Source organism: Sinohyriopsis cumingii, chromosome 18 (genome assembly GCF_028554795.1).
Source record: "Sinohyriopsis cumingii isolate HCF-2022 chromosome 18, ASM2855479v2, whole genome shotgun sequence".
Lineage (NCBI taxonomy): Eukaryota > Metazoa > Mollusca > Bivalvia > Unionida > Unionidae > Sinohyriopsis > Sinohyriopsis cumingii.
Genome location: NC_142978.1, coordinates 9,834,187 through 9,846,463, shown reverse-complemented (window position 1 = coordinate 9,846,463; position 12,277 = coordinate 9,834,187). Strand labels below are relative to the sequence as shown.

Genomic DNA, 12,277 nt, shown 5'->3' with positions numbered 1-12,277 from the left:
ACTGAGCACTCTTATCACAGAGACAAGATATATATATTATATGTTAATTATAATAGATAATGTTAAATAAGATTTCATGATAATTAGTAGACAAGTTGGCTTCATATTGTATGGGATTAATATCACAAACATATCTCATGTACTGTCACTGTTGGAATATTTGTTTCCTTACTTGACACCCATACAGACATTTCTCATGGATTCCATATAGAATACTTCAGGAATCCATATGGAAGAGATATGGACTGAAAAAACATATGGAATCAGACAGTTTATTCCAAATCAATTCCGTAAGTACTTCAGAGCAAGTGAAAATTCCATATGGAATAAAGTTGTAACTTTATATGTAAAACAGGCTCATGTATTATAGCATCATGGAAAATACTGTCTGAAGAATTATTGCCAATTTCCATATGGAATTTTAATTTTATTCCATATAGACAACCTACAGATCTCATGGACTGATTTGCATATTTCCTGGGATTTTCCATATGGAGTACATAAGGAATCCATAACATTTTCCATATGGATACAATGAAATCCTCAAGAGTGGTTCAGCTATAGAATAAAAATGTCCATACGGATATATCAGTAAAAGTATGTATGCATTCCATATCCAATCCATGTGGAAAATTTTGTACAGGCAGTGTGCGGCGCGGCAGTTTACAGTTTAGATTTTGTATACTAGTTACAGGAGACCAGTGTGATGTTTGACAATTGATGCTTGAAAAGTTTAAGCATTTTTATTACATCTAAATCATTATCAGATGTGATCTTCAAGATTTTGTCTCAAAAATTATAATGTGTATGTATGTATGTATGGATGGATGGATGGATGGATGGATGCATGGATGCATGCATGCATGTATGTAATGTGCCAAAACAGCTGTATTTGCCAGACATAGCTGACAAATGAGTTCAAAGGACAAGGGGATGTGAAGTTTGTGGGTGCTAAAATAAATTTGACTGCCTTTGTTAGCTGACATCATTCCATCTTAGCTATCATAGTGACCAGAGTTCAAAAGATGCAAATTAAATAGGAGCCTATGGCATGTAGTCGAGACTTCTTCACGTGTAAATACCTTTTTCTATCACTGTTTTATAAAACTTTGTCTTCATGTTGATCCTACGTTTTGCTGATGTTTCCCATTATATTGCATTACTTATTCAATACACTGTCCTGTACTGAAAAACATGTCATTCTACTAGTGGTAGGTGACAAATACCAATTTTAAGGCTTTCTGCTGTCTACTGCAAATCTGTTTCTTAGTTAAAATCTACCGCTTTCAAAACTAACAACATTAAAATGAAAATGCTGAATCACTCAAAACCAAAGATGGTATATTTATGTGTTCTGTCAACACATTAAGAAAATAGCCAGAAATAATCTGCTGGGGAACTGAAATGTCTCCACCAGTATAACAGTCAGTGTGATGACACATGGCAGAGTATTATGATTAGATTTAAGGATCAGCTAAAATGTGTACACAGCAGACTGCTAACTGATTACCTTATTTTTATAATTTGGGGCGTTTATGGTGTTTTCTGTGATGTTATAAGTAATAATGAAATCCAAGATTGTCCATGAGCCTTTGATGAAAATCAATCATCTTTTGACAGAGGAAAGTAAAATGGAAAGACCCGTGATAAAAAATGATTTTAGCAGATACACTAGTAAGTATTTTGTTTTTTCTGCAATGTTCTAAATGTTTTAAGAGGAGTATTTAAAGACAGCTATTAAATATTGTGTTCAATTCATGTCAAAATGATGACTTGTCTGCATTCTCTTAATGCTAAAAACAACTACCTAATTTTATTTAATTAATTTTAAGAAATAGACAAAATATGTCACTTAAAATATATTACAAGAAAATTAATTTTAAATTTGGGATAAATTATTCATAAATTAGCATAAATATTTGCATTGTTTATTTCAAGTCTAACTCAATCTTTATTTTTGTATTATTTGGTGGTGAAAGTCACCAACAGATTTTTGTATTTGATCCATGAAGAGAGAGATGCCCTTGAGTAATAAAACATCAGTCCAAGTATTTGCCCCTCAGGCTGAACATAGCTTGGAGGGGTATTGTAGTGTAGTCATCAACTTCACAAGCCAGGCAACAGGAAAACTGAAGTTAGAACTTCTTTTCAGGCTGAGCATATTTTCCTGTCATTGCAACATTTTAATGCTGATAAACAAAGGGCTTTGCAGAATAAGCAGTTTATTGTGAATAACTTCAGTTTTGTTAATGATCTTTCTGCTGTGGGATCACAAAAGTTATTAAGAATATGTGAGAGTTTCACATTAGCAAAACATATGGAAGATTACTCTAACTAGACTTGTAAATATGCTTCAGACCACAAAATCTGAACAAAAATTTCCATATCTGAGGTTAGACTTTGTAGAGAAATACTGCTGTTTGTAAGTGTACTTTGGACATGCCGTTCATCTGTTAGATGATGGTTTTAATGACAGAGATAATATTTTTCTCTTTTTCTTTGATTAATATGCTTTTAAAATATGTTTTACTAATGTAAAAATGTTGCTTTTTTAATATTGCATGGACTTGTATTGAACAAATATTTCCATTCTGCAATGATGCATATAAATGTCAATTACAAAAAAAAAAGTGGTTAAGATTTTATGTGATGTGATGTGAACCATAGTACATCACGACTGTTTGTGAATAAAATTATTAACAGACTCTGCTTTTTCTATGAAAGTGAGTGAGAGTGTATTCATTTCGAAAAAGAATTAGTAGTTGTAAAAAAAATAAAACTGAAACAATTGGTTCACTTTGCATGTTGCATTAATTCATCAATAATTAATCTTTAGAGCATATTTCTTTCCTGTGTTAAGTTGCTGTGTATGTGTATGTGTGTGACAAAAGTTAGTACTATTGTTTTTGTGAAAGGAAAATGTATTCTAGAGCAGTGTGAGTGTAAGCAAGGACTATATCATTCATTGTCTTTCATATTTATTTTTAAGGATAACAGTGGGGATAATTTATTGTATCTGTTTTCATTTGTATGATTGTGCAAGATGTCTGCAGTACACAATTTGGTCAGAGTTTATTGACTTGACCTCAGCAGTCTTGATCACTGTACTTTGAATGCTGACACGTCATTAAAAGTTTATTGCGTAAAATTAGTATTTTACACTCAGTCAAAAGTTGAGGACATTTTAATGGGTGTTTTATTATTTGACAGTTGCAAAGGTATTGATTATACACAATTTTGACATTGACCCTTAGACTTCATTTAATAGAAGCTTTTATTATGGGTCACTGGATCAGAATTTTGCATAAGTATTGGATAGGCAAATGGAATTTACCAATCCCACATGCATATTAAGGGTTAATTCATTCCATTTGAGTAAACAGAGAATAAATATTAAAGCTTTTTATACCCACCTTCCCGTCTCCCACATAAGACCATTAACTTTAGACAGGCAACTCTGTTGTACATGCCTGAGGTGAGAAGATAGATTTGTGTTGTTACCTGATGAGAGATTAATGCCATTTTAATTAGAGTATAAATTGAACCAAACAATAGGGAGAATCTACACTGATCTTCTGTTGCTAAATATACAGGTGGGGGCCCAGAGTGGCTGAGTGGTCTAAAGTGCGCACCGTTACGGATCACTGCCATATCACCTCTTTCTGTGTGGGTTCAAGTCTCAGGTTTGGTCAATGTGTATATGCAAGAAAGCTTGCCGGTAGCTTCTCGTGAGTTGGTGGTTCTTTCCAGGGTTTTCCTGGTTTCTTCCTCCACCATTAATACTGGCCGCCATGTATGGCCTATCTTGTGTTGAAAAATGGTGTTAAACCCTACAACAACAACAACAACAAATATACAAGCAGATCAGGGTCTGAGCTGTTTGCTGCACAACTCATTCTTCTAATGAATAGCATAAACTTTGATTATCTTTGCTAAATATACAGGCAGATCTAGTAAATAGCATAGACCCTGGTTATCTTTGCTAAATATACAGGCAGATCTAGTAAATAGCATAGACCCTGATTATCAGTTGCTAAGTATACAGGCAGATCAGCATCTAAGCTGTTCATTCTAGATATGATTTTTCTAATGACAAGCATAGACACTGATCATCTGTTGCTAAATATGCAGGCAGATCAGAGTCTATGCTCAGTATATGCCTGATTTCTAGTGAACAACATCCAACCAGGTAATTTGTTAACCAGATCATCTGATGCTTCATACACAGTCAGATCAGGTTTATGCTTTTTGTTCTATAATGTCTGTTTTATTTCTACTGGTCTTAGACCTTCAGACCTTATGGGGATGGTCAGTTTTCTGTCATCAATCCATTTGCTCAAGTTTTTATCACTACTCCTCCTTAACTACTTGGACAATTTGTCGTGAAGCTTTATGCATGCATTTATCCCATTGTCAAGTAGGCCCTAAATAAAAATTTGTCATTCATATATCACATTTGGCTACCACAATGGCCATCTTCAGAATCTTGTTGTTACTGCTACTGAACACAAAGTCCTATTGACTTGGAGTTTATCACCAGAAGACTTCTTTTTTATGTCTGTTTTGTTCTAAATAAGAATGGTGTCTATCTGATGTCCATTGTTGTAATGGATAGTCATATCCACATTGGGTCTTTACTGAAAGATTTCTTACATTTGAATGGATAGTCCTAGCAACATTGGGTCTTTACTGAAAGATTTCTTACATTTGAATGGATAGTCTTATCAACATTGGGTCTTTACTGAAAGATTTCTTACATTTGAATGGATAGTCCTAGCAACATTGGGTCTTTACTGAAATATTTCTTACATTTGAATGGGTATTCCTATCAACATTGGGTCTTTACTGTAAGATTTCTTACATTTGAATGGATAGTCCTATCTACATTGGGTCTTAACTGAAAGATTTCTTACATTTGAATGGATAGTCCTATCAACATTGGGTCTTTACTGAAAGATTTCTTGCATTTGAATGAATAGTCCTTTCAGCATTGGGTCTTTACTGAAAGATTTCTTACATTTGAATGCATAGTCCTATCAACATTGGGTCCTTACTGAAAAATTTCTTACATTTGAATGGATAGTCCTATCAACAGTGGGTCTTTACTGAAAGATTTGTTACATTTGAATGGATAGTCCTATCAACATTGGGTCCTTACTGAAAAATTTCTTACATTTGAATGGATAGTCCTATCAACAGTGGGTCTTTACTGAAAGATTTATTACATTTGAATGGATAGTCCTATCAACACTGGGTCTTAACTGAAAGATTTCTTACATTTGAATAGATAGTCCTATCAACATTGGGTCTTAACTGAAAGATTTCTTACATTTGAATGGATGGTCCTATCAACATTGGGTCTTAACTGAAAGATTTCTTACATTTGAATAGATAGTCCTGTCAACATTGGGTCTTTACTGACAGATGTCTTACATTTGAATGGATAGTCATATCAACATTGGGTCCTTACTGAAAGATTTCTTACATTTGAATGGATAGTCCTATCAACACTGGGTCTTAACTGAAAGATTTCTTACATTTGAATGGATAGTCCTATCAACATTGGGTCTTTACAGAAAGATTTCTTACATTTAAATGGATATTCATATCAACATTGGAAGAGTTGTTTTAATACCTAGTTGGTAGTAAATGAAAACAGTTCTGATCTGTCCTAGATGGCTGGTCATGTTGATATTGTGCTTTCATCTAGATGGAAATGATGCCAGTATGATATACAATAACTACAAAGGAAGCCATCCTGAAAATCTTGTTAGTTTTAGTCCTCCAATATTGTAAATCATATTACCATGGAGTTTTAACCATAAGACTTCTTATGATGTTTTGTTGGTCCAGTGAGACATCCAACATGTCCACCACAGCAGCTAATCAGAAAATTTTTTTATGGGCTAAGAATATCAGATATGCCTTCAACACTCAATACCTCAAAGGAAGAAATGGCCATAGCCTCTGTAAATTCTTATTGGTCAGTAAAGCATCAGTCAGTATGATACACTATTATTGTAGTGAACTGTATAGACCCAGATAAGCTATTATTGTAGTGAACTGTATAGACCCAGATAAACTATTATTATAGTGAACTGTATAGACCAAGATAAACTATTATTGTAGTGAACTGTATAGACCTAGATAAACTATTATTGTAGTGAACTGTATAGACCCAGATAAACTATTACTGTAGTGAACTGTATAGACCCAGATAAACTTTTATTGTAGTGAACTGTATAGACCCAGATAAACTATTATTGAAGTGAACTGTATAGACCCAGATAAACTATTATTGTAGTGAATGTATAGACCCAGATAAACTATTATTGTAGTGAACTGTATAGACCCAGATAAACTATTATTGTAGTGAACTGTATAGACCCAGATAAACTATTATTTTAGTGAACTGTATAGACCCAGATAAACTATTATTTTAGTGAACTGTATAGACCCAGATAAACTATTATTGTAGTGAACTGTATAGACCCAGATAAACTATTATTGAAGTGAACTGTTTAGACCCAGATTATCTGTTATTGTAGTGAACTGTATAGACCCAGATTATATGTGGCTTAATCTACAGGCTGATTAGGATGTATGCTGTTCATTATAGGCCTGATTTTTGGTAAACAACATTATGCCTGATCTTGTCTTGCTTAATATGCAGGCAAATAACAGTTCATGTGATTTGTGCTACATCTGAGATTTTTCAAGTGAACATTGTCAACCCAGATCTTCCATTACATCATGCACATACTGATAAGGGTCCATGATGTTTATTCTGATTTTTCTACTGACAACATAGACCCTGATCTTCTATTATGTCATATACAGACACATCTGAGTTTATGATGTTTGTTCTACATCTGATTTTTTATCAACACCATCAATACCTATATTCTATTACATCTTATACAGATAGATTAGGGTCTGTGATGTTTGTTCTGCAGTTGATTTTTCTTCTGGCAGCATAGACACTGTTCTTCAGTTGCATATTATGCTGGCAGACCAGGGTTCTGTGTTGTTAGTTTTCTATCAGATTTCTCATGAATAGAATAGATCCTGATCTGCTGGCATATTTTTATTTACCCAGTTCTTTGACTGTTCTTTATGTATGTTTCACTTTTCTTCATTGATGTATTTAAATGTGTGTTTTCAGGTGTTCCAATCCAGTATTTCACCAGATCCTTGGCACTTTGTATGTCTACATTTGGCAAATACCACCTGCACACAGCTCGGTGCTCACAGCTATTTGGACAGCTGTACTGGAACCAACACGTCGCAAGGGAAAATCGAAAAGACTGGTTGGAAACCTGTCTTGAGCTGTACAAGACAGAGCTGGAAATTTTAGAGGAAATTCTTGGACCTCTGCATCCAACAACTGTTCGATCCAGAGAAGATGTAATCATCATCCTGGACAGATTGGGTCGATCAGAAGAGGCTAAACCATACCAAGAAAAACAGCCTGCCGAACATGGAGCACTGTAATTGACTCAATCAGTGATTGAAAGACCATTTCCAGACAAGTAGACAGGATTGCTGATGATACCATATTAAACTGCTCGAAGTCTTTTGGTAACACTGATGATAGCACAACTGTCTGAATTGACCCCTCTGAAAATAACTAGGGCACCTGTCTGAACTAACCCCTCAGAGAATAGAAAATCCTGTGTTCCACACTGGGATAAGTACATAAAATTACACTTTCCTACTTTGAATAACTACTAGAAGTGAATAATGTTTTCCACAGGAATGTTTGGTAAATAATAAAAAGTGGATGATAAATGTTGAAGTTAATAAATATTTGTGAAATTTTCATATACTATAGTGTTTTTCTAAAACTCTTTTATTTTGTATAATATAAATAGCAAAGGTGACCCACTTAGTTTGAGCATACATGTATATAAGCAATATTTTTCCTTATGCAGTTTCTTCATATTTAGGGTATAGCTGGCAATTGGTCAAGTCAATGGCTCATATGAATGTTTTGCTGTGCATTAGTTGATTTAGCTGCATTTATTGCCAGAGATGGTTGATGGGATTTAGCTGATTTCCAAGCAAAAATGCCAAAAGGTTATTAAGCTCAGAAAATGTATTTTGAATATGTTTATTAGTCATAACTCTTTTATGAGTAAACAAAGAGAAAATGCCAGTAAGAAAGCATGATGGCAAACAACAATGTTTGAAACACATTCCTATCCTAATAGAATGTAAATGTATGTAACTGTTTAAATAGTGGTTATGAACATTTAAACATTTTTACAGTAAAATAAATCCAACAGCTATGTCATGTGGAATAACAATAAGTTCTTTTCAGTTGAAATATGATAATCATGATAAGATTGCATGTAAACACATAATTATAACAAGAAAGCATGAGACACAGCAGAATTACATTTTTTATTTTTGTATTTGTACTTGATTTCTAATCAGTGAAGCCATATTTGTACATAATTGTTAATAAGTGAAGCCTGATAAAATGAATACAAATATGTTTGAGAGGTATTAAACAGCACAAACAACCTTTCTTCTAATCACAATATATGCAGATTGTGACCAGTGTTTTTAATAACAGTTACAAAAACAGTTTATTTGTGTGCTGAAGCTTAAAACAAGTTGATATGTTAAAAACGTAGTTAAAAAATATATGAATTCCGTTGACTACTCTGAAGGATAAATGTGTCCATAAAACATAGCCATGCAAACATTTATGAAGGAATATTATTGATAATTTATTTTAATTTATGAAAATTACATAGGTATTGAGAATGATCATAGATTTAATTTTGCCAAGAATGTCAATGTGTGCACATTTTTTATCTGATCAATGACACAAGTTTGCGTGTTATCAAGATGGGATCTTTCTGAGAAATTGCTGGGAGTCTTCCTGAACATCTTTTGTCACTGGAAATTGTCCCTCAGGTTACAAATAAAAATTGTATCACTTAAAAATGTGCAGATATGTATTTGGCCAAGAGTTAGTGTACCAGCTATAAAGTAACAAAGGCATCAAATAATTTCTTTAATTATAATTATCAGTTTTAGTTGCAGCCTGATGTATGATGTAAATTATTAATTAACAAGTCTAATTGATCCCATTAATATTACATTATACATGGGTCAACAATTCCAATCACAGCTTATTAACCAAGCTTGTTTGATGCAGGGATAATGGTCTGAAAAAATACATTTTTGTTTGTCTGCAAATTTGTACTACTTACATGAAATTTCAAACGCTTAGCAATGATTTTTAGTTGTCCTGACAGGCTGCATTAAGAACTTAAAACATGCTTTAAGTTTTCAAGAAATAACTAAATGAAGTGTTGCTGCCCAAAAGAAATCTGTAACTTGCTTATTGTCAATTTGGGAATACAATTTACAATAGAACTGATATAGCGTAGACAATCAAATGGTTTGCATTTTTACACTTTATTTCTATTACTAAGTTTCCTCAGATTATGTTTGGGGATACTTTTTATTTACAGTATATTAAGTAACTTAATTCCAATTAAATTATAAGTTATTAAATATGAATATTGCCATGCATTGTCTCATTTTTTTATGGAGTTATAATGACATAAAATTGGAACCTATGACCATTTCACAGTCTGTCCTGAAAATCATAGGATGTTATTGGATACCATACATCTTAGGGTCTCTTCGATGGACATGAGCCAGTTCTGAGATACAGATAATTGAGACCATTTCAATACATAAATACTAGCATTTCAGATAGAAGTTTACTTCTATAATTTTAGGGGAAGCTTTAAACTTTTCTCCTTTATGAGCATTGGTCCTTAGCGCTGTTCTGGTTAAACATACCTGGGACCCAGGGAAGGCACTTTTAATGTGGGTTACTCACCCATGGAAGCAGTTTAGAATTTTCTTATCATTTTAAAATGAAATCTTTGAAATCAAAGTGCCCTGGCATATAGTTTGAAATCAAAGTGCCCTGGCATATAGTTTGAAATCAAAGTGCCCTGGCATATAGTTTTAAAGAATTGCCTTCCCTGGGAGCCAAGTATGTTTAATGGAACAGCCCTTATTAGAAAGTGTCCACTTTAGCAGGTTTACAACATTTACCGTTTTATAGAATCATAACATCACATCATATAAATCATATCAATTTAGTCACATTGTAATATAGTATAAAGCAATGCCACATAACAATGATATTAAGCATAATGCAGAGTTATAAACATACATGAAAAACAGAATCTCATATTTGTTTATTTCACAGAACATTTAATAAAATAATTATTAATAATCAAATAATTGATACTCATCAAAACAGCCATGTCATGGAAAAATAGGTTTTGCACAGATTGTGCAATATAAAATGACCTATTCTTGATTCTGCAGTTCTACTGTCATGTGTCACTGTTCATTGTTTATTCATACCATAATGTCTCATCCTACTTTCCTTAATTTGTTGAACCAACCAATCTGTGTCTTTTGTTTTGAAAAAAAAGTCTGCAGCTAAGAACATAATTGAAATATAATATATGAAGAATATTGGACAGAATATGTAGCACTGGTTATACCCAAATGTGTGAATCTTTGTATAAATCTTGATTTATCATGGTATGGAATTCATTCTTTTAATGTACCACATATCCTCGCTTACAAGTCAAGTCCAACTGCAACTGCACAAACCCAGACCTGCCATTACATAATATGCAGGCAGATCTGGGTCGGTGCAGTGATTTTTTGGAACAATCAATTGAGCAAACAAGTTAGACCCTGATCTGCCAGTGTATTATGGGATGGCAGATCATAATCTGTGTTGTTTGCACTTGGACTCAAGTTGTAAGCAAGCATGTATGGTATCACGCAAATCATTTAACACATGTATTTGAGTTATAGTAGTTACATTAAATAATAATCAATAAATGAAATCGGTGGTTTTCTCTTTGGACCTTGTTTAGGTCTGTGGTGAGTCATACTGTCCACAACTGATTGTATAGACTAATGCTGAATTGTCACGGGGCACATGTTACCTGAGCAAGACCAGTATTAAAACAATGAATGATACAATATTGCAAAATCCCAGATTTAGCAGTGTGTGTGTGCATGTGTGTGATTTGAATTTTTAATATAGCTTTACAGTTTTTCAGTTATATCACTACAATGTCTGTGTTTGGCAGTTAATAGTGATGTCTAGCACTGGGGCATCATGTCCCACCCAGTCACATTATCAAGACACCAGTCCTAACACTTGCCTCTTAATTCTGAGCGCCAAACAAGGCAGCTGTTAGTACCATTTTTATAAGTCTTTGATATGACTCGCTTTGGATTCAAACTCATGACCTACCACATCTGAGGCAGATGCTCTAATCACTTAGGCCACCAGAGCAGTCCCAGATATAGCAAATAATTTACAAGAGACTTACAGATAGAGTGGCCCTTCTAGTGAAAACTTTAAGTTATCTTTATACCCACAGTTAATGTTTAATGTTTAAGCTATATTTATTCGCACCTATTAAAGCTAGGTCTCTACCCATCAAATCATCTTTTTACCCACAGTTAATGTTAAAGCTGGGTCTGAACCTGTTTTTATTAATATTTAATTTAGTTTGATTAATTCTATTGAATACTGAATTGTATACATTTTGTATTGAGTCAAAAGTTTTGGGATTTTAAATTATTAATTTTATTGAATTATTTCAGATGAAATTTTGTAGTATGGTTTTAAATGTTAAGTAATAAGCTCCCAATCACATTATGTATGTTAAACTTTGATGCATAACTGTCAGTTTGAATAATAAAGCAGGGGTAGTAAATATTGGGGGAAAAGCATTTGTAGCAAATGTAATACAGTATTTGGCATTTGTACTATTCCAATATCTTTATCACACTATTTGTAGCAAATGTAATAAAATATTTGGCATTTGTGCTATGCCAATATCTTTATCACACTATTTATTGCAAATGTAATAAAATATTTGGCATTTGTGTTATGCCAATATCTTTATCATACTATTTGTAGCAAATGTAATAAAATATTTGGCATTTGTGCTATGCCAATATCTTTTTCATATAATTTGTCACTCAAAATGGGTCATCAGTGCTGTGCAGATTTTAAATGAATGTTGTACACAAAGTTTCGCACATCACAGAGAATATATCCATGTCGTTTGGTTTGTCAAGAGATGCTAAGAAAACACTGACTGAAATGTTTAGACAAAAGAGGAGGTCTTTACTTCCCACTTGTATAGAAATGATTGAATATTCAAATTTTCATATTGTTATTTAGAGTACCTTATCTGTA

At 33.2% G+C, this 12,277-nt stretch overlaps 1 protein-coding gene across 1 annotated transcript in view; it reads left to right on the top strand.

Annotated features, from left to right (window-relative positions):
- The window catches only part of LOC149776053 (TPR repeat-containing protein DDB_G0287407-like), a 76,222-nt gene extending 68,412 nt beyond the window's left edge, over nt 1-7,810 (top strand). Inside the window, exon 17 of the mRNA XM_089942581.1 lies at nt 7,166-7,810. Within this exon, the coding sequence (XP_089798707.1) occupies nt 7,166-7,494 (329 nt within the window). The 3' untranslated portion in view covers nt 7,495-7,810. The remainder of the gene's footprint in view (nt 1-7,165) is intronic.
- Nucleotides 7,811-12,277: the final 4,467 nt, after the last annotated feature.